Raw genomic sequence first — 23,789 nt, forward strand, 5'->3', positions numbered from 1 at the left:
TCTCTACAAGAGACGTGCACGTGGGATACATTCCTCTGAAATGATATTGTGGACCGTCGCGCGACCGTGGCACTGTAAATTGCTTCTCTTCATCTTGCGACGCTGTCGCAGCATCTAGCAAGCAAGCTTGCCAGTTCTACTAGTTACTATACTGCGTGAACCGGATTATAAGGATATAAGGGAATTACATGGTACTCATGGTTTTCAGGTACATTACTTTCTCATAATTATTTTAGGTTGATTAAATAGGGCAGGTGTGTCCGCAACATCTCCGTGAAAGATGAACATGGCTATATTGTGATAATCAATTCGTCCGAGCTGATCGGTAAGATGGTCGTGGCTGTAATCTGATAATCAATTCGTCCGAGCCTTCAGAATAACCGCCGCCTATCATGGTAATAATTAATTATACCTTGCGCCAGTCTTACAAAGTCGGGGCGTATGCCTAGAAGTACAACTCTAATACTCAGCATGAAGCGGATTATAAGGACACGCCAGAAATAGAATTCATTTGGGGTCCCAAGCCGTATTGCGAATGTCTACAAGAGTCGTGCCAGAGGGCTATATCGATCTGACGTGATATTGAGGGCTGTTTCGTGACCTTGGTACTGTAAATTGCTTCTCTTCATATTGCGACGCTGTCGCAGCATCTAGCAAGCAAGCTTGCCAGTTCTACTAGTTACTATACTGCGTGAACCGGATTATAAGGATATAAGGGAATTACATGGTACTCATGGTTTTCAGGTACATTACTTTCTCATAATTATTTTAGCTTGATTAAATAGGGCAGGTGTGTCCGCAACATCTCCGTGAAAGATGAACATGGCTATATTGTGATAATCAATTCGTCCGAGCTGATCGGTAAGATGGTCGTGGCTGTAATGTGATAATCAATGCGTCCGAGCCTGCAGAATAACCTCCGGCTACCATGGTATTAATTATTTATATCTTGCGGCAGTCTTACAAAGTCGGCGCACATGCCTAGATGTACAACTCTAATACACAGCATGAACCGGATTATAAGGACACGCCAGAAATAAGAGGCATTTGTGATCTCAAGCCGTATTGCGAATCTCTACAAGAGTCGTGCACGTGGGATACATTCCTCTGAAATGATATTGTGGACCGTCGCGTGACCGTGGCACTGTAAATTGCTTCTCTTCGTCTTGCGACGCTGTCGCAGCATCTAGCTAGCAAGCTTGCCAGTACTATTACTTACTATGAACCGGATTATAAAGACATAAGGGAATTACATAGAACTCATGGTTTTCGGGTACATTACTTTCTCATGATAATCTTAGCTTTTTAAAATAGGGCAGACGAGTCCATAAGATGTGTTTGTAAGATGAACGTGGCTATATTGTGATATTGAATCGGTCCGAAACGGCAGCATATCCCCTGGATACCAATGTATTAATTAATTCTACCTAGTGGCGTTCTCGCGTAATCGTGGCGCTTGCCTAGAAGTACAACTCTTATACTCGGCATGAACCGGATTATAAGGACACGCCAGAAATAGGAGGCATTTGGTGTCTCAAGGCGTATTGCGAATTTCTACAAGAGTCGTTCCAGAGGGATTCATTGCTCTGACGTGATATTGAGGGCCGTCGCGTGAGCGTCGCAAGCAAGCTTGCCAGTTCTACTAGTTACTATACTGCGTGAACCGGATTATAAGGATATAAGGGAATTACATGGTACTCATGGTTTTCAGGTACATTACTTTCTCATAATAATTTTAGCTTGATTAAATAGGGCAGGTGTGTCCGCAACATCTCTGTGAAAGATGAACATGGCTATATTGTGATAATCAATTCGTCCGAGCTGATCGGTAAGATGATCGTGGCTGTAATGTGATAATCAATTCGTCCGAGCCTGCAGAATAACCTCCGCCTACCATGGTATTAATTAATTATACCTTGTGTCGGTCTTGGAAAGTCGGTGCGTATGCCTAGAAGTACAACTCTATTACTCGGCATGAACCGGATTATAAGGACACGTCAGAAATAGGAGGCATTTGGGGTCTCAAGCCGTATTGCGAATTTCTACAAGAGTCGTTCCAGAGGGATACATTGCTCTGACGTGATATTGAGGGCCGTCGCGTGACCGTGGCACTGTAAATTGCTTCTCTTCATATTGCGACGCTGTCGCAGCATCTAGCAAGCAAGTTTTCCAGTACTACTAGTTACTATACTGCGTGAACCGCATTATAAGGACATGAGGGAATTACATGGAACACATGGTTTTGGGGTTCATTACTTTCTCATAATAATCTTAGCTTGATCAAATAGGGCAGGCGTGTCCGCAACATCTGTGTGATAGATGATCGTGGCTCCATTATGATATTAAATCGGTCTGATCCTGTTACATGTACCTTGGCTACCAATGTAATAATTAGTTATACCTATTGACGTTCTCGCATAGTTGGCGCGCATGCCTACAAGTACAACTCGAACAGTCTGCATTAACCGGATTATAAGGACACATCAGAAATTTTATTACCATATTCATTGTTTAGATACACTAAATAATTAATATTCAGTCAAGCCACCGTAAGACTGCATGTAATAACGTCCAAAAAAATGCCTCAGTTCGCCACTGCGCGCGCTTTGATAGTTTCGCCTATCCCCTCCATCCGGTCGCACATAGCGAATAAGATGTAAATTTTTTATATAATATTATATTTAAAGACTTGTATTTCAACACGTCCTCAGCGGAGCCAATGTAATAGTGTTGTGGCTGTAAAAAGTTTATGCCAATAAAAATACTATTGAATTGAATCGAATCGTATTTGGGATCGGATTTAGGGAACGGTCGCACGGTTTTTCATGGTCGATATAACGAGCTAAAATATGAAGCTATATTATCTGAGCTGAAATATAAAATAGATATTGTTTATTAAAACGAAAATAAATTAATAATGATTTACTAGTGAAAAATCTTACCAGTCTCTGGTATTTCTTGATATTTCTCCATCTCAGACAAGTTTGCCCACTTCTCAGGTTAATATTACAGTACATTCAATTAATATTTCAGTTTGTGATGCAATAAATTTAATATTAAGATTTTTAATATTAAGACCTTAAAAATAAAAAAATCAGAGGTATGCCTGATATCTGAGGTTATTCAACTATTTCAACAAAAAAGCGGTAGAATGATTGAGGCAGAGGGTATATGCCGGCATCAGGTGACTTAGCACCAAAAGTAACGTATGATCTGAAGTTAGGTCTGATTAATGATACTGTACAATAAAAGAGATGTGACATAAACCAAAGAACGCCTGTGATTGGCTATCACGTTTGACCTCACAATGGCGGCGATCTATTTACTTATAATAGGATTAGCATTCAATGTAGATTTTGGTATGTCGGTTCACAGAATCCAATGCATTGTTATGTGCTCTGATAAACTGATTTTTTAGAGATATTTAAGTAGGAGTAGATCTATGAAGAGATCAATATATTCCGCATACAATTTGGATTTGAATTACCTACGCTGTCCTATATTTCTATCGAATTTACTATTCAAGATGTCTTAAAAATTAGTTGCAAAAAAATAAAAAATTAGTTGCCAGTGCCCAATCTGTTTTGGGAGCTACATTTCAAAACCTTATTTAAAGCATTTAATCAAATTGCTCAGCCTTCAAATAGTATACGCAGAGCTGAAGATGGTATCAAATTATAATTGTACGCAACCATAAAGATAGATTGTTAAAGGTATCTTAACTTGAGATGAATCGATTGATTCTTAGCCATATAAGGTTTTTTTTCGATTTTTTTTTATAAATACTTCAAACTGCCTGATTACAATACTGGCACTTTGGGGAGATCCCCAAACTGACCAATACTGGAAGGGCACTTTGGGGAGATCCCCAAACTACCGAAAAAATCGCCAAACTGACCAATACTGTCTAAAAATCTCGTCAAACTGACCTTTTCCGATATATATATATATATATATATATATAAACACGTTTCACATGTTAAAACTATAATTATCAATGTTTTGGGCAAAAAAAAAAAACGAAAAATCGATATTTTATCACTAAAACGTAAGAGTACGCGATCACTCTTATACCAATTTAAAGGTCTTGTAATGCTTAATCTATCATAAAAATTTGAAAAAAAAAACGATGGCTTTTTTGAGAAAATTGAGTTTGAAATTTTTTCGAAAAATTGAGTTTTTCCCGCCAATTTTCAATATTTTTTTATTCTGCATGGCGCATTCGAAAGAGTATAAGAAATATAGTAAAATAAGCTATAAATAACATATTAAGTAAAAAAATTAGAAAATATAGAGCATTTTTTTAAATTTTAATATTTGATTTTTAGAAAATTTATTTTTTAACCACTTTTTTAAAATACTTGTAAAAAATGATGTAGAGGTCTAATCGAAAAAAAAAAAAAATACGTGTCGGCTTATTTTTGAAGTAGAATAACATACTCCACAGCCGAGTCAGTCGGAGATATCATTTAGTCCAGGAAATCTAGCCCAAAAATAGCCATTTGAGGTATAATTCTTGGGCCAGGCTGATTTTTTGTGAGAAGGTAGTAAAAATGGTATATAGTAAAATGTGACTTATCCGTAGAGTCAAATTTGACCTCGATTTTGTTTATAAGCCATGAAAGGTACGATTTTCGTAAAATTTCACGTTTTTCGTTTATAACTTTTGTCTGGTTGACTTTACAGAAAAAAAGTTAACATCATTTTTGTTCGTCTTTTCAAGACGAACAAAATGATTCCCTGCAAGACAAAAAATATTGACCCAGACCGATGTTATTGTTAAATAACCATTATTTATTGCACATTTAATTAAACCATAACCAGGAACTTTGGTACCTTCCGATTTACTTCAACCATTTGCTCTTGATAAGAGACAATCTGTGCAAAAGATCAAATTTCTGAGTTGAATATTTCTCGAGTTATAGCGTTATAAACAAATTAACTAATTGTCAATCTCAACAAGTCTGACGGTTATCCGTAGTTGCGCTAATTTTTTTATAGGTAGATTTTACCATAAACTATCGAAAGCCTTTATTATTTTTCCAAAAAACATAATTTTGCAACGTAGGGAATTTTTTATCTAAATTTCCTTAGTTGCAAAATAGAATATTAACAACATTTTAATACTTATGCAATATTTTCTGACGCTTATCGATAGAGCCTTGAAAGATCTTTAATTTAAAGCAAGATTCGTCGAAATTCATTAATAAATAAGGAAGCTACGGGCTCCCAAAGTTAACGGCTTATTGTTTAACAAATTATATGTGTAGCGAAAAAAAAAAAATATGTCCGTAAACGGTACACGGAGCAATGTCATTCCGTGAAATATCAAGCTTTCGGTAAAAAGCTACATATGTTTAAATAATTCATAAAACCTCCGCAAGCAACCGAAATTCCAGCGGTTCTCGCTTGGAGAAGGAGTGGGGGGCGATCGATTTCTCATCTAACTACGAAAAAAAAACTCGACGCGCGCCTTCAAAATCGACCGCGCAACTTTCAATGCACTTTTCTCCGGAACTATTTATGATAAACACATCATTTTTTTTTAATTTAGTACTACGCGACGAGAGGAATCGATCTAATTACATATAAATGACGACAAGTAGAAAATATTGCGTTTAATTAGTGTAAAGTTTTTTTTTATTTTATATACAATCATTTTACAATTAAACGACGTATATTATACAACACAGCATAAAAGAATTACATCAATTATTTATCAGCGCTTCTATTACTAATTAACTTAAATTTATTATGCAATTATAAATACAATAGATCTCATCAAATCATTTACTACTAACTACCATCGAAGCTATCTTACTAGTACCTATATTTTATTAAACTTTTTTCTTTTTAACGGGTGGTTCATTGTTATCAAGGGATATTATTTCGCTCTCGCTATCAGAATCCACTTCCATATCATAATCATCCATGGCTGGATCAACAGTAGCTATGTTAACAAGTACTGGGGAAACGAAAGACGCAGGTTTCGCTGCTGCGATTATTGAGTGAGCAATCGAATTTATGACTTCATTCCAATCAGCTGGCTTTGCTTTATGTTTGGCTATGATGTTAAATAAATGCCTCCGTAAAGATTCCGGAACTAACTTATCACTATCTTTTAGAAATTGATCTTGCGGTGGATAATGTGTCATATCATAGTCTCGACTTTGAATATCTTTTATACAAATGGACGCGGAATCGTCAATTTTTTTTAAGCGTTCTTTTTCTGTATTGCTTATTTGTGAATCTTTGAAATTTTGTGCTAATAAAACTTTTGCTAAAGATATACGGGATATGATTATATCGTCTTTCCAAACTTGAATTATAAAATCAGATTGCAATGTTGTCATTAATTTATATCTTAAAGCCTTTAAATTTGGCATTTCGTCCACAACTTCATTTTTTAAAATATCGCTAAGGCAAAACTGAGCTTCATCGGGTTTGTTCATAATATAATCAATAATATTGTCAAAAATCTTTAGCTTCGGTACATCACATTCGACACTTGCACGCCTAGACTCGAACGGTGGATGTTTCTTACATTTTTTATGATAGCCTGCTTCAGCTTCAAGAAGACATGGAACCAGCGATATTCGATCAATAAAATCTCGCGCTTTTTCTAAATTCGCATACTTATTTAGCAAAGACGATCTATATTCTGTAGTAGTAACGCGCGATATAGTAATAGCCGCGAAATCTTTTGGATTTAAAATTTCACCACAAAAAAAAACCATTATTTTTGAAGTCAAATTCGACGTTGATGCTACGTGTCGGAACGCTTGATTCTAATTTTATATTACGATGTGCACTGTACTTTATATTTTGCTTAGAATTGTATGATTTAGCGCAGCTAGTATAAACTACAATGCTCTCTCTATTGTTAAGAATCTCTGCAACGTCGTTATCTCCTCTTCGCTTGCTCGACTTGATTAAATTTTGAATACCTGCGCGTTTAACAGTGCTGATTGGAGTACTCTGCAAAGATTTTTTACACAAAACGCAGTTGTCGACCCACGGATCTTGTGTTGCTGATAACTCAGCCATGGTTTAATTGTTGCGAAGACTACGTCTGAAAAATTATTATAAAAATAACTATTAATTCAGACTGCTCCAAACAAAACAAATATATTTTTGATTGTGATTTTATTGTTTTCAAGTGTAGTCCTATACTTAGCACGGGAAGGCCGGTATAATCCACAGAGGGATAATCTGATCGGGTCTCTTACCTGCTTTCCCGGGCTAAGTATACGGCTTTACTGGAAAGCATATGGCTCCTTTCCTTAAAATTAAACGGTAGATGTATCTATTTGAACAAGAAGAGCAGGTAGAAAAATTCAAGGTTCCGAGAGGCATGGGCTCCCTGCGGCGCAGTGAGCTGCGTTGCATATATTGAAGATACTACCACGTTTGCCACGATAGTTTGAAATTTAAGTGCGACTAGTGAATTTTATGTATAATTTACTTTTATTTGAATCTGATATCTTACCTGATGCAAAATTGTTTATAAAACAAATTGTTTCCGTCGTAGTATAGTCTGCACTCCAACTCCAAAAAGATTTATTGCACTCCAACTCCAAAAAGATTTTCGAAAAAGCCGTTGGTAGACTGCACTTGAACTCCGAAAGAATAGTTGAGAAAGGCGTTGTTTTTTGCTGTGATATGAAATTATTTAGTTTGTAATTGCACTTTAAAGTTACATGTATTAATATGCACTTTCTATTCAAAACTTTGATATTTTCTAATTTTCGTTAAAATATCAGATAAACACGTGTATAACTTGTAGGTTAACGTACTTTAGTTAGAAAACTAAAAAAAACGATAAAATAAGTTATACTCTACAAATGCATTGTTAATTAATTAAGTTCTTTAGAAATCGCTGGAAATGATGAATCGATTTAATACTTACAAGCAGATTCTTCAAATTTTCATTTCTTAATAATATAACACTACAGAACAGTCACAAACAAGCATGCTGCTAGATCGAGAGCCACGCCACAACTGCTAGTGCCATGCGCACTAGACTAAAGCGTCGGTCCTTATAGGGCAGATGTCGGGTCCCATTCAAAATTTGAACACCTGCCTGCAACCGTCTTTCGCTTCTCCATTTTATGACCTAAGCCAGAAGTGGCAACAATGTTTTCGACTGACGAACCTTACCTGCGGCTGCTCGATGATTGGTCGAGCTGCGTAGTCTAGCGTATCACGAGAGCGAAATAATATCCCTTGATAACAATGAACCACCCGTTAAAAAGAAAAAAGTTTAATAAAATATAGGTACTAGTAAGATAGCTTCGATGGTAGTTAGTAGTAAATGATTTGATGAGATCTATTGTATTTATAATTGCATAATAAATTTAAGTTAATTAGTAATAGAAGCGCTGATAAATAATTGATGTAATTCTTTTATGCTGTGTTGTATAATATACGTCGTTTAATTGTAAAATGATTGTATATAAAATAAAAAAAAACTTTACACTAATTAAACGCAATATTTTCTACTTGTCGTCATTTATATGTAATTAGATCGATTCCTCTCGTCGCGTAGTACTAAATTAAAAAAAAATGATGTGTTTATCATAAATAGTTCCGGAGAAAAGTGCATTGAAAGTTGCGCGGTCGATTTTGAAGGCGCGCGTCGAGTTTTTTTTTCGTAGTTAGATGAGAAATCGATCGCCCCCCACTCCTTCTCCAAGCGAGAACCGCTGGAATTTCGGTTGCTTGCGGAGGTTTTATGAATTATTTAAACATATGTAGCTTTTTACCGAAAGCTTGATATTTCACGGAATGACATTGCTCCGTGTACCGTTTACGGACATATTTTTTTTTTTTCGCTACACATATAATTTGTTAAACAATAAGCCGTTAACTTTGGGAGCCCGTAGCTTCCTTATTTATTAATGAATTTCGACGAATCTTGCTTTAAATTAAAGATCTTTCAAGGCTCTATCGATAAGCGTCAGAAAATATTGCATAAGTATTAAAATGTTGTTAATATTCTATTTTGCAACTAAGGAAATTTAGATAAAAAATTCCCTACGTTGCAAAATTATGTTTTTTGGAAAAATAATAAAGGCTTTCGATAGTTTATGGTAAAATCTACCTATAAAAAAATTAGCGCAACTACGGATAACCGTCAGACTTGTTGAGATTGACAATTAGTTAATTTGTTTATAACGCTATAACTCGAGAAATATTCAACTCAGAAATTTGATCTTTTGCACAGATTGTCTCTTATCAAGAGCAAATGGTTGAAGTAAATCGGAAGGTACCAAAGTTCCTGGTTATGGTTTAATTAAATGTGCAATAAATAATGGTTATTTAACAATAACATCGGTCTGGGTCAATATTTTTTGTCTTGCAGGGAATCATTTTGTTCGTCTTGAAAAGACGAACAAAAATGATGTTAACTTTTTTTCTGTAAAGTCAACCAGACAAAAGTTATAAACGAAAAACGTGAAATTTTACGAAAATCGTACCTTTCATGGCTTATAAACAAAATCGAGGTCAAATTTGACTCTACGGATAAGTCACATTTTACTATATACCATTTTTACTACCTTCTCACAAAAAATCAGCCTGGCCCAAGAATTATACCCGCAAATCCCTCTTTTTCCTGGACTATAAACTTGAAAGTGAAATGGAAAGTTTGAAAACAGATAATACTATATTGAAAAATAGCAATGAGGTATTGAATGAAAGAATTGAAACATATCGACTCCCCAATGAAAGGCTACAAATAAACCTTGTGAGATATGAAAAGGAACTAAAGGAAATTTCTAGAATAGAAGAAGAAAACAAAAAATTGAATGCTATGGTAAGTGACAAATGTATATGGGACGATCCATGTCAACCGGATCACTGCTGTGTCCAAAATTTGATGTGACCAAAAAAATCGTGCAACGAATCATTTTAAAGCTTAGGATATCTACTTTCTGATGCTGTGTGCGCCTTTGCAAAATCCAACATGGCGGCTCCAATATGGCGGCTACAAGAGACAAACTCGTAAACAAAAAATTTTATTTTTCAAATTTTTAGTAATAAATGTTAAAAAAATTAATATTTCATATTTTTTTATAAAAATCTGGCTCATTTCCTACAAAAAAGTAACAGAGACCATTTTCGCTAAAATGAAAAATAAAAAAGTTATAATTTTTTGAAAATTTTCAAAAATAAAAAACTTTGCGATTTTTTTACTCAGAAGGAAATGACTTTGGAAAAAAAAATTTAAGGAACAAAATGGCTTGAAATTCATCAAAACACAAGTGTGAATTTTTTCGAATTCCTTTGAGCGATTTTTTGCTTTTTGGATTTATCGGATTGTTTGAAAAATTAAAAAACTTCCCAAGATCTTTTACAAAAATTCATACGTAGTCTACTACTAATTATAAGAACTTTTTTTTAAATTAGTTGGTCTATTTTAGCTTGTTCTTTCTACGCCTTTTATTTTCGGAAACGACAGTCTTTATCAAGATAGTCGTTTTTCTGATATATTGGGTGGTACTCAGCATCGGTAGAAACTCAGTAACGGTCTTTCTCAGGATAGTTATTAAGATAATTTTCCAGGTTTGTGCGGAACATCGGTGGTCAATTTCCAACAGTCCTTTTCAGAATAATTGGTGTATTTCCTACTTGTTTCATTTCTTTTAATTTTCTTATTTTATTTCCATTGTTTTTACAAGTACGCATTTGCATCCTAACTGTGAACATGGCTGATTCGTCACAAAATCTCTATTCTAAGAGATGTTGTAACCCACTGGGTAAAGATGGTCAGGGGGGTAAAAACTTGCGGAATATTTCGCAAGGTATTTTTGAGTCCTATCCAAATTTGCATCCACTATCAAAAATTTGTCACGCTTGCAGAAAAAGTATTTATAACTCTCATAAAGATCTTTCTTTTGAAGGTAATAGTCGAGATTACATAGAATTCGATGACTCCTTGAATGAACCTCCGAATAAAAGAATACGCGAATCCTGCAGTAAAAATGATAGTATAGAGGACATGAAATTTGATAATTCCTTGGAAGAACTTGCATGCAAATCTAGAGAAGAACAGTTAGAAGAACTCTTGAATGGCCTTAAAAAGAAATTCCTAAGTTTATCTGAAAATGATCCAATGCGTACGTCTATTCTCACTATAGCTCCTGATTGTTGGAGCATTCGTACAATCATGGAAGAATTTAAATGTTCTTATAGACTGGCAAAAATCTCTAAGGATTTGAAAAATTCTGGTGGAGTATTATCAGTACCACCTTTCAAAAGGGGAAAAAATATAGATGAAGAAACTGTATCGAAAGTTATTGAATTTTACGAAAATGACACAAACGGTCGCATTATGCCGCATAAAAAAGAAGTTATCAAGGTCAAGATAGATGGTGTGATAGTTTCTAAACAAAAACATTTACTACTGTATGATGTTAAAGTTTTACATTTCATGTTCAAGGAGAAATATCCAGAATATCTTATTGGATCATCTAAGTTCGCAGAGCTGCATCCTAAATGGTGTGTTTTAGCTGGATCATCAGAAACACACAGCGTTTGCATATGCGCGACTCACCAGAATGTTAAACTAATGTTAGATGCTATAAATCTTAAATTTTTGAGCAGGGATTCTGAATTTCAATTATGTGACTACAAAGATTGTTTTAAATTCATTCAGTGTAAGAAACCTACAACTGATTGTCATTTGCTACAGTGTAACAAATGTCCTAATACTGAGAAGCTTTCCGACTTCCTTTTGGAATTATTGAAAAAAAATAAAATCGAACAAGTTATATTCAGCACTTGGCAAACTACTGATCGCTGTACCCTCAAACAAGAATGTCTTCCCTCAGATGAATTTATAGAAGTATTGTGTGATCGCATCAAAGTTCTCATTACCTATAGTTTTATATCAAATGAACAAACAAAATTTATATTTGATAAAAGGGAAAATTTAAAAGAAAATGAAATATTGCTACACTGTGATTTTGCGGAAAATTATGCATACGTGGCTCAGGATGCCGCTCAAGCTTTCCATTATAACAATGACCAATGTTCGGTTTTTATTGTTGCATTTTACTATCGCTCCAATATCGAATTAAAACATCCCCTGCTAAAAAAGTTCCATTCATTCCTATTCGGGATCATTCATATTCAATGGTAATCAATGAACTGAATGGTTCAATGTTCCGATGACGATTGAAACTAAATGATTTTCAATAATACTTCATGGTAAGCATAACTAATAGTAAAACTTACCATTAAATTTAATAGAATTCAATCTTTCTGAATAATACTTTGTATAGGAATGGTTTCAATGATAATCTATCCAATTGCATTGAATGAATATCAATCACAGTTCAATAAAATAATTAATCAATGATATTTTATTGTATATCTTTCTATGAATTTTAATAATTTTTCGATACAATAATTGGCCAATCATATTTTATTGAATCATATTATATGGATATTAATTTTTATCCAATTACACGGTTGGTCAATGATATTTTATAGAATGGTTTTCCATATATGCCAATATGAGCAAAAGCAATACTGTAACTTTAGCAATATTTCATTTAATAGTTTTTTTTTTAATCTTAATTATTGGTCAATATAAAAATAACCCAATCGCATTCAATGAGGTATAGTATTCTATAATTTCTTATGAAAGGCAAACAAAAAAATTTCAAATATTTTCAATGGAATATTTTTTAATGAAATCTAATGATTGGTAAATGCAAGTAAAACTCAATCGTATTCTATTGAGAAGTGGTTTGTATAGTTTTGAATAATCCTTCATTCTACAAACTTATCAAATATAATTTTATTCTATAATTTTTCATTAGATGATGAAAGAAAAAATTTCCATAATTGAATGATTTTTTATAAATTTGAATAGTTGTTCGATACTATAATTGAAGAATCGTATCTTATGCTTTGGATATTATAATTTTATATAGGTCATGAATGAAAAAACTCCGTATATGATTTGATTGAATAGACTTTTATCAATTTTAATAGTTTTTAAGTAAAAACATATTCGAATATAATTTTTAATGGGTATTCGATTTTTTTTCAATTGTAAATAAATGGTTTTTTATGTACATCAACAAATTACAAAAATTGACATGAACATTATTATTGGATTTCAAATGAATTGGGCATTTTGCATAAATATCTAGCATTTCTAACGTCTACCAAAATTATTTTGCAATCTATTTCACCAATGGGTTTGATGAGATCAATCTCGTTTTCGCTTTGAATTTTTCGGATATGAGTCACTCCTTCAAATGGATATTCTGGAAATACGTTGTACGTTTGTACAACAATGTATGAATCGTCGTCATGTTCGAGAATTTTTGTTATTCTAGCGTATTGTCCACTAGTAAGTCTAACGACAGTATCATCAGTTTTCTTCGCTCGATTGTATTCTTCACTGTGATATACAGTGCTTTTATAAATACACTTTTTGTAAACCATGCACCAATCCTGAATTATGCAATAACAAACCATTCATACTTATTCAATGGGATTAATTTCTGCTATTGCATAATATTGGATTAATGTGATTTTCACATTAAAAACTATCGAAAATTATTCAACGTCAGAAAAAAAGTTGATTCTGCGATAACAAACCATTAATCCCCATTCAATTAGATTGATATTTTCTACTGGATATTATTGAGTTGTTACGACTTTCGTATTCAAAACTATTGAAAATTATTCAACGATACGAGACTTGAATGTTGCAATAACAAACCATTGATATCAATTCAATCAAATTGATTATCGCATTCGAATGGTTTCAAATCTTCGATTTGACCACGAATTTTACCATTGAAATCGATTGGGTAATATACATGAGAAATTTCATTGAATCCTATTGAAAACCATTACTTTAATAGTATATTTTTCTATTGATAATGATTAATCTCGATTAGGAATCAATAGTAATCTATATTATTGGAACCAATAGTATTTAATATCTTGACATTTCTTGTTGGATGAGGAATCATATTCAATGGTCATTTGGAGTGTTCAGATCGAAGATTGAAAACCATTCAGAAATTCTTCAATGGTTTTCAATGGAACTTTTATAGCAGGGTCACAACATGATTTTACTATCAGATTGCAAAACCCATGATGCAACAGCAGTTTATTTAATGCAGCAGAAAGTGATACCGATAATTAAAATGTTGTGTCCAAAAAGTACAAAAATTTATTATATATCTAATGGTGCCAAGCAACATTTTAAGAATAGAACTCAAATGATGCACCTTGCCCATCACAAGACTGATTTTCAAATTGATGCGGAATGGCACTGTTATGCAACGTCTCATGGTAAATGCATCTGTGATGGACTAGGTGCTTCTTTGAAGAGTGAGGCAACCCGACCCACACAGCACGAAATATTTCAGGGAAATGTTCCATGAAATATTGCAAAAAAACTTGTGAAAATATCGCAGGAAAGTTTCGGAAAGTTATTTAAAATAATTCAGTAAAATATTTCGTCAAATATTTCAGAAACCTTGCAGAAACATTTCAATGAAATATTATTCTTCACGTTTAAAAATAATGCAGCGCAACCTTGCTAGAAACTTGCAGAAACATTGAACGAAAGATTTCTGGAAAGCTATCAAAGAAGTTTTGAGGAATATTTCAGCAACCTTGCAAAAACATTTCAATGAAATATTATTCTTCACGTTTAAAAATAATGCGGTGCAACCTTGCTAGAAACTTGCAGAAAAATTGCACGAAAGATTTCAGGAAAGCTATCAAAGAAGTTTTAAGGAATATTTCAGCAACCTTGCTGGAAACTTGCAGGAACATTGCACGAAATATTTCAAGAAAGCTTTCAAGGAAGTTTTAGGGAATATTTTAGAAACCTTGCAGAAACATTTCAATGAAATATCATTCTTCACGTTTAAAAATAATGCGGTGCAACCTAGAAACTTGCTAGAAACTTGCAGAAAAATTGCACGAAAGATTTCAGGAAAGCTATCAAAGAAGTTTTGAGGAATATTTCAGCAACCTTGCAGAAACATTTCAATGAAATATTATAAGTACGTGCCTTTTTTCATAAAATGGTGAATTATGAAAAGTTGTCTAATTAATCACTATTTTATTTCAGAGTGTTTGAAAACTTATCTGAACAAAGTCTCAAAAGTAATATCAGATGAAGCGAAGAAGATTGTGGCAAAAAAAAATGCCATCATAACTGAAGAAATTAACACTTGCATTAAGAATCAAAAGAAAAAATTAAATATTTAATTAGAATATAAAATATTAGTTTAAAATGTTTTATGAAACAGACATTTTCCAAAATTAAGCTGATATTTATTTATTATTAGTTTTTTATAATAATTTCAAATTACGATATAACAAACGAATTATGTTTAGTTTTCATGTATATAAGTGAAACTTTCCAACATTAAACTAATATTTATTTCAAGATTATTTTTTTTTATAATTTCAAATTACTATATAAAAAAACAAATTATGTTAAGTTTCCATGTATCTAAAACGACTACATTCTAAAAGAATTAGAAGTCTATATAATTTCTATGAAATCAACCTGACTATGATAAGAAAAATCTACCTGAATTGACCAAAAAATCCACTAGAATTTACCATCAAATCCTTTTTATTTCATGAAAAAGTCCATCTGAATTCAATAAAAAAATCACCGAGATTTTCGTAAAATCATTTCAATCCTCTAGGATTTTCCATAAACTCCACCTGGACTGGACAACATATCTACCTGGATTGACTCAAAAATCCACCGGAATTGACTTAAATATCCACCGAGATTGGCTAAGAAATCCACCTGGATTTCCGGTGAAATCCATTTCGATAAACCTAAAAATCCACCTGGATTGGCCCACAAATCCACCTAAATGACCAATAAAACCACCTGGATTTGGTCAGAAATCCCCAAGGATTTGTCAAGTCATCCATCTGGATTCGTCGAGAAATCCACCTGGATTTGGCCAGAAATTCATCTCGTTTCGCTCTGGAAACCGGCTGGATTCGTCGAGAAATCCACCTGGGTTTGTCAAGAAATCCACCTGGATTTGGTCAGAAATCCCCAAGGATTTGCCAAGTCATCCATCTGGATTCGTCGAGAAATCCACCTGGATTTGGCCAGAAATTCATCTCGATTCACTCTGGAAACCGGCTGGATTCGTCGAGAAACCCACCTGGGTTTGTCAAGAAATCCACCTGGATTTGGCCAGAAATCTACCTGGATGTCAGATGGAAATCCATATTGAAAATCCAACTCAAATCCACATGGAATCCATGTATATCCACATGGATATCTAGCTATGTAGAAATCCATTCTGGATTTCCAGCTGGATTTGTTTAATAGGGAATCCACCAAACCCTGGGATAAACAAGTTTAGTCGTTTGTTATTTCTTGAAATAATTTAATCCTATGCATGAGCGAGCTACCTCAACTAACCAACCTGCCTCTAACCCACCAAATCCCCATAAACCACCCTTACCGAACCACATGCAGGCTAAACTACCTAATCCTGTGAAAAGCAAGTTTAGTCGTTTGTTATTTCTTGAAATAATTAAATTTTACACCATACGCGTGTTATCCCAGCTGTATAACATACCTCTTATCCAGCTACCCCTAACCTATCTAACCGCCACCTTAATAAACCACCCTTACCGAACCACATGCGGACTAAACCTCCTAACCCTGGGAAATACGAGTTAAGTCGTTTGTTATTTCCTGAAATAATTTAATCCTACGCCTGAGCGAGCTACCTCAACTAACCAACCTGCCTCTAACCCACCAAACCCCCATAAACCACCCTTACCCAACCAAATGTAGGCTAATAGACCTAACTTTGGGAGAATTGAGTTTATCAGTTGCTTTTTCTTAAAATAATAACATCATAAAAATGCTGTCTCTTGTCCATAACCAGCTTTCTTCGCCAAGATATACAAATATTTAAAAATTTTTTTTTTTTTTTTATTTAACGTCGCTCTATTTATGCTCCACCAGTGCTAATCAGCGACGAAGGCTTGCAATGTGTTTGAGAACAAAGCACATGAAACTTTTTTTAGTGGTGCTTGTATCAATGAGCAGGGACTGGGAATCGAATCCGGGCCTACCGTGTGCGAGTCCGTTGCCCTACCGACCGAACCATTACAGGCCTCATATTTTTAAATACGCTTGGTATTAAAGTAGCTACATTGCTGATAAACCAGCTAAAACAGATAACCCTGTTGATTTTAGTTTTGGAGATTCTTGCAATATACATTGCGAAGTAGAAGCATGTAAAAATGTTGCTATAATACGGTGTGGTTGATGTAAAAGATCATTATGTTTCAAACACTTTTTCGATGAATATCATTTCTGTAAGGAATTCGTTGAATGATACATTTTAATTTACCAATAAATAAAAAAAGAAAAATATGAAAATTATTATGAAAAATCAAAATATATGTAGTATCGCGTACGATGGCTCTTACGTAAATATATTTATGTATCTACATACGAATATAAATATATATGTATAGATCTGTAAATGATAATTAGATCTCATGTTATTCTCGTGTTTATTTTTAAGAAATATTTCTCGCCGTTTTACTATTAAAATAAATACTATTAAAATAAAATGTATTAAACATATTTTTATTTGTCATAAATTATATTTGAGCTACATATATATTTTATCAATAAAAATGGGATACCCCACGTACGGTGTAGAAATCAATTATTTTAAGAAAAAGCAACTGATAAACTCAATTCTCCCGAAGTTAGTTCTATTAGCCTACATTTGGTTGGGTAAGGGTGGTTTATGGGGGTTTGGTGGGTTAGAGGCAGGTTGGTTAGTTGAGGTAGCTCGCTTAGGCGTAGGATTAAATTATTTCAGGAAATAACAAACGACTAAACTTTTTTGATCCCAAGGTTAGGTGGATTAACCTGCTGATAGTTTGACGGGGGTGGTTTCTAGGGGGTGAAACACCCCTTAAATATATTTGTTTTTAATCTGGAAACACGTCAATTTAATTTTGGTATTTTCTCGTTATCAGTGCGATATTTAAATCACTCGAGCTGATTTACTATATTACATGTAGTAAAACAGTACAAAAAATACTGTATTTACCTCTATTAAAAAGGGGGTTATTGTTAGCTGTTCTAGCTATAATAAAGAAAATGTTTCAAACAAGAATTATAATTTGCTAAATTTACCGTATGACCTATATGAATTTACAGAGCTTAAATAAGAATAAACTAATTAAGATTAGACAATTTATGATATGTTTACGTTTTTTCCAATTCTTCAAAAAATAGTATGAGAATATAAATTATATTTTTTACAATACCTCTTTCTTTGGACTTTTACTCTTACTACTAGACTACATATCAATTGTACTTGAAAATATATAATCACTACTTCCCCAGGCTAACATCAATTTAATATGCCGATGACCAAACAATAGCTATATATTGTACAATTGAGAATTTTCATATTTTCCTTCTTTTAAACAAAACTAATTTAAAACGCGGAATTCGGACACGGTATAATAATAAAACAGCCACAAGTGTACAACACACCTAGATGCGTTATGAATAGGAGAAAAAGAAGTTTGGGATGGGTGACCGAATGCTTATCGCTGATGTCAGTTCAGCTTCAACAACTTTGCCACCACGAGGCACTCATATCAACGGTTCAAACGTGGCATGGGATAATGTTGGTAAAGCATTGAAGAATGCGGTACCTCCTAATCTTTGCTAATATATTAATTAATTGAATCTGAGTTTTTGGAGTCACCTTCAAGTGACATTTTCTATAATAAACGGAAGAAAATTGTTATTAATTTTTTGCTGTTCATGGGGATTTGTTATTTTAGACAAAATACTTATAATTATTAAATAACCTGAAATGGGTGGAAAGTATTCTAGTATGGATCCAGCAGACATTCAAATTCCTAATCTTAAAAGTTTATTGGATAGAGATCCTTATTTAAAACCTTACAAAAATGAAATTAAGAAAAGGTAAAATATTATGAAATGAAGTTACTTACAAAGTCAAAGAATTTTTGAAAAAATATTCAGTGGTTTACGATTTCATTTCATTGTTGAAAGTTAATTTGGAGTTACTAACCTCAAATAAGTGCAATCAGTACATCAACTTTCATACAGTCACTGCTCATTCAAATCCAAATTTTAGTTGTTTCTTTTAGAATAAGTAAAACTATGGACTTGTATTATAAACGGAAAATATTATAATAAATTTCATGTTTTTTTTTAATTGTTGTTGATTTTTAGTAATTTATACATTTTGAATTTTAATTAAATATTAAAAATTGTCTAACTACCATAATAATGTTCTAATACTCAGGTGTAAAATGTTAATGACATAATATGTATTAAGATACTAATTCAAAAAATATCGGCCAGTAATATATTTATTATTAAGTTTTCTCATTGTATTTAAGTATATTTAAAATTCTGTAAGTTACGTGGTTAAAGAGTCTGAAGATAATGGTAGCACACACCAAATAAAATTTTTCTTATTTATTAATATGTAGTACTCTAAATAAAAATATTTTTTTACCAACAACTAAATACATACTATTACTATTGAGTTGGTTTTAAACAAAATGTTCTTTTTTATTTTGATTTTATTTGTTTAAATAATATATTAATATGATATGTCGACTAAATTGAATAATTAAATAATAAAAAAACAATTCCAAATCATTTTATAAATTATTTATATCTTTTCCTTTAAGAGCCATAATATTTTTTTATAATCTATAATAATATCTACATGGATAATAAGAAGATTCAACAAGAATGATGATTTTCAACGTATTATTAAAAAAACCATATTAAATAATTTATAAAGAAAATCTAAATATTATTTATATTAAAAGTATCATTTAGAATATTCTAAATAAAAAATTTTTGTTTTTTCTAATGCTAATAAGAGAAAAATTTTAATATTTTGTAAAAATCATGAGTAACCTAATAATTACACTATTTTTCAATTCAAAACTAAAGCAATGATCACTTCAATTTTATTAATATATGAAATTTGTATTTATCGATTTATGTTCAAAATTTCTTTACTGAAGCAGCATGAAAAACTCCTAATTGTTCAACTAAAAATAGGTGCTCAAAGACATCAGAACTTAGCAGGAACTATAAATATAAATGTTAATATGTACCTTCTTTAAATTGAAGTTCTCATGTTCATTCTGGAATGAAATTATTTCATGAATAGAATGGTTTATTTTTTAAGTTTTTGACAATTTTTAGATAATTTCCAGACAATTTCCAATCAACCAAATTATTTATTTCATGTCATTTGAAAATGCGTTATAACTGTTTATTTAAAACAAGGCTTCATTTTTGTAAAAACATTCAAAATCTGATTCATTTTAGGTTTGTCAAAATAGACAGTGAGGTAGTAAGAAATAATCATATTTTTGTCAAATTTATACACTACAAACAAACAAACTGTACTATATTGAAAGTGTGTATATAAATATTCTTTTTAAGCTTTTTCATTATTCATGTAAAAATTGAAAATAAGGTGAAGTAAGCTGCAAATAACTAAAGATAATTTTTACGTTAATTTTTTTGTTACTGTCAACGATTGTTAGGGCATATAAATGGAAATTCTGATTGTATTCACAAGACAATGTATTATTTTCTATGTACAAAAATTAAATCAGTCAACTGTTAATATTTAGAATAGACACTTATAGTCACAATAGAGATTACAAATTCTCTTTTAATTTTTTTCCATAAAAACGAACTTAAGGGACTAATATATGTTAAAAGAATGTTTTCACTGAAGTGGATGCATTTCAGGTATTAGATAATCAAATTTGTAAAAAACCAATTCTGAAATTACAACCATCTATGTTCACAGGTTCTATGTGAAAATAACATTTGAAAATTATGAATTTAAATTTATTAGAATTCCATAAAATTGAATCATTCTTAATAATTTAATGATTTTCAATAAACATGAGAATAAAACTTCAATTACTTTCAATAAATTAAAAGTATAATAACATTTAATCTGAAAATATGTTACTGATTTCACTAATTTTCACTAATTTTGAATATAATTTCAAATACTAGCCATCTAATCACTTTTAGTCCAATGCTATTCAATAAACTTTAATACTTTTCTAGAGCATATACAGTTGAATATCCAAATAGAAGTTTGAATTTATCCAAATAAGGTTCAATAGTTTTAAATAGATGAATGAAATTTCCAATATTATATTTATTGACATCTAGCAATTAGATTTTTTTTATATCTAAAAATTAATTTTGAAGAATAGTTATCCAATAACTTCTTATATAATATTATTTAATAAATTTTAATATTTTTCTATAGCATATACAATTGAATATCATTTAAATGATTAGACACAAATTGGTTGAATAATTTTTAAAACATATCCAGGTGATCAATAAGAATTTATTTTACACTTTTCAATATTTTTCAATGCATAAAAAAGAATAAAATTTTTAATTACATTCAAATCGATAATTTTTAAAAAATTTTCATACAGTTGGGAAAAAATTATATCATTACAATTCATATATATTATATATATAGTAAAAATTGGCTAAATGAAAGATTATTTATCGCTGTTAAAGAAGGTTCGTCTCTCGATGGATAATGGTATTATAAAATATATATCATATCGTTAATATGATAAAATATCTTGATATGATAGAACGTTATTATGATTATTATTATGATCATTATTTCACTTGTCAGTTATAACACAGACAATAAAGATTTGGCTGAAAGTTTTATGCAACGCAGTAATACAGGCATCAAAGCGGCCGTACTTTTTAATAACGACGGGTGAGAGAGTCAAAGAGAAAAGCAAGTTTAAACGCGGATTATTACACGTCTCGACGCATGCCAAGCCAAGGAAATTTCGCAGGAAACAATTGATTCTTGTTAGAAATAATTTTAATGTATTTAGAGTATTATATTTTGGTATCACTTGTAAGATATAGTTTTATTATGTAGTACTAGATAGCGTTAGCAACGTGAAATGTGTATGTGCGTGTGAAATTATAATTTAATTATAATTATAATTTGTAGTTGCAAAATTAGTTAATATGACTGACCATGCCAACTCTACTATTTTATTGTCTTGAATAAACCCACTTTTATCTCGTTAATCTTAACTTGTTTATTTATTCAATTCTAATAATAGTTAACAGGTTAGGAACCTAGAGACCGTTTGATCAATATTTAAGTAAAATTGGGACAAAAGGTAAATTTGCATCCTCTCTATGATCACTCGTAAGAGAAGGTGAAAATAAAATCATTAAAAGAACAAAAGAATAAATATTGCAATCATGGATATCGAATAAATATTGCAATCATGGATAGCGAATTGAGTGGAATTGCGAAATTGTAAAATAAAAACAATCGGAATGTGTGGAAGTTCCAAGTAAGGTCATCCTGAGGTTGGCCAGGACGTATGAGATAGTCGAAAGCTCTTAAATAAAATCTGTTACGCCAGTATCTGTAGCGTCCACAGAAGTGAGAACCGAATACGCCAAGAACATTCCAAAATGGCTCCCGTTAAATGCGAATGCCGAAATAATATTGCAACTATAATGGGAAAACAGCCTACGCTGCATATTATGCATTGTGAAACATCGAACGACATATGGGATGCGCTATGTGACGTGTATGAAAAACAATCATACTCAACAAATCATATGCTTTAAAATGAATGATTCATTATTACCAAGAACCCTGATGATAATATTGACATATTCATATCTAAATTAGAACATTTGAAGTACAGATTGAGAATGGTTGATGAAAACATTTCAGATGAAATATTTAAGACAAAAGTTCTAGACTGTTATAATAACTTCCTTACGGCTTGAGAATCTACTGCTGAAGGAGAAAGAACTGTTATGCCTAGACGAGGAGGTGTTATGGCTAGACGCAATAATGTTTAAAATACTGTCGCGGTGGTAAAGGTTGAATCTTAGTCAGGAGGTAAGCCGAGGTTGGTTAAAGGCATAACGCTTTTATTATATGTGGTGTGTTTAGGTGGATAACTAAGTTTCTTACCTTGTTAGGACCGGGCTTCAGAGGAGATTTTATGAAAGAGTCTCAGGTGTTTGCACTTGATTAAGATTTGTTGTTTGAAAAGACAAGTTTATTATGCTTAACAGATTACAATCCCGGTTTTGAGTAACCGTGTAGCGAAACTTAGAAATAATACAATAGTACTATACTATAGAATTACTGAACTACTACTGCCTATTCGCGGATTCTGATCCAGCCTTTTTTATACCATAGGCTGACATGCCCCTTCCCTTTCTTTTTGCCAAATTAATATTCGGCGAGTAATATTCGCGGAATTAATATGGAGAACGTGCTTAGCCTAATCCATCTCGCTAGATAGATTTACAAATCTTCCTAGGAAAGTTGACAATTGGTTGATAGGAAGTTAAATTACCGATACCCAATTAGTTACCATAGTCTGTCACGTGCGTTCTCGTGACACCTGATTAGCTACCATGTCCCGTCCCGTGCGTTCTCTTAGTATCGACGTGACAGAACGATGGAAAATTTGATGTCAAGGCTGGTTATCGAAGAATCTAGGATAAATAAACATGCTCTCTTCAGTGAAAGTGTCTTGGCAACCAATCTATTCGGTTTTCGTGGTAGAGGAGCACAAAGAGGAAAAACAGAGGATAAACTGGAGGTGCCACCTATGATGAATTTCATAACAACCAAAATTTTAATTCGCAAGGTTTAAAACTACAT

General features: G+C 32.3%; 1 protein-coding gene across 3 annotated transcripts in view; it reads left to right on the plus strand.

The window, feature by feature from the left end:
• LOC131662819 (1,4-alpha-glucan-branching enzyme) overlaps positions 1 to 23,789 on the plus strand; it is a 588,019-nt gene that overhangs the window by 161,454 nt on the left and 402,776 nt on the right. For 2 of the 3 annotated variants that reach the window (XM_058932779.1, XM_058932770.1), the window contains exon 1: positions 18,742 to 19,003. The exons of the other annotated variant lie outside the window; for it this stretch is intronic. In XM_058932779.1, the coding sequence (XP_058788762.1) occupies positions 18,891 to 19,003 (113 nt within the window). In that variant the 5' untranslated portion in view covers positions 18,742 to 18,890. Of the gene's footprint in view, positions 1 to 18,741; positions 19,004 to 23,789 lie in introns of those variants that run through there. 3 annotated transcript variants of the gene reach the window in all.

The sequence above is a fragment of the Phymastichus coffea genome, unplaced genomic scaffold, assembly GCF_024137745.1.
Source record: "Phymastichus coffea isolate CEN01 unplaced genomic scaffold, Cenicafe_Pcof_1.1 PCOF00001, whole genome shotgun sequence".
Classification (NCBI taxonomy): Eukaryota; Metazoa; Arthropoda; class Insecta; order Hymenoptera; family Eulophidae; genus Phymastichus; species Phymastichus coffea.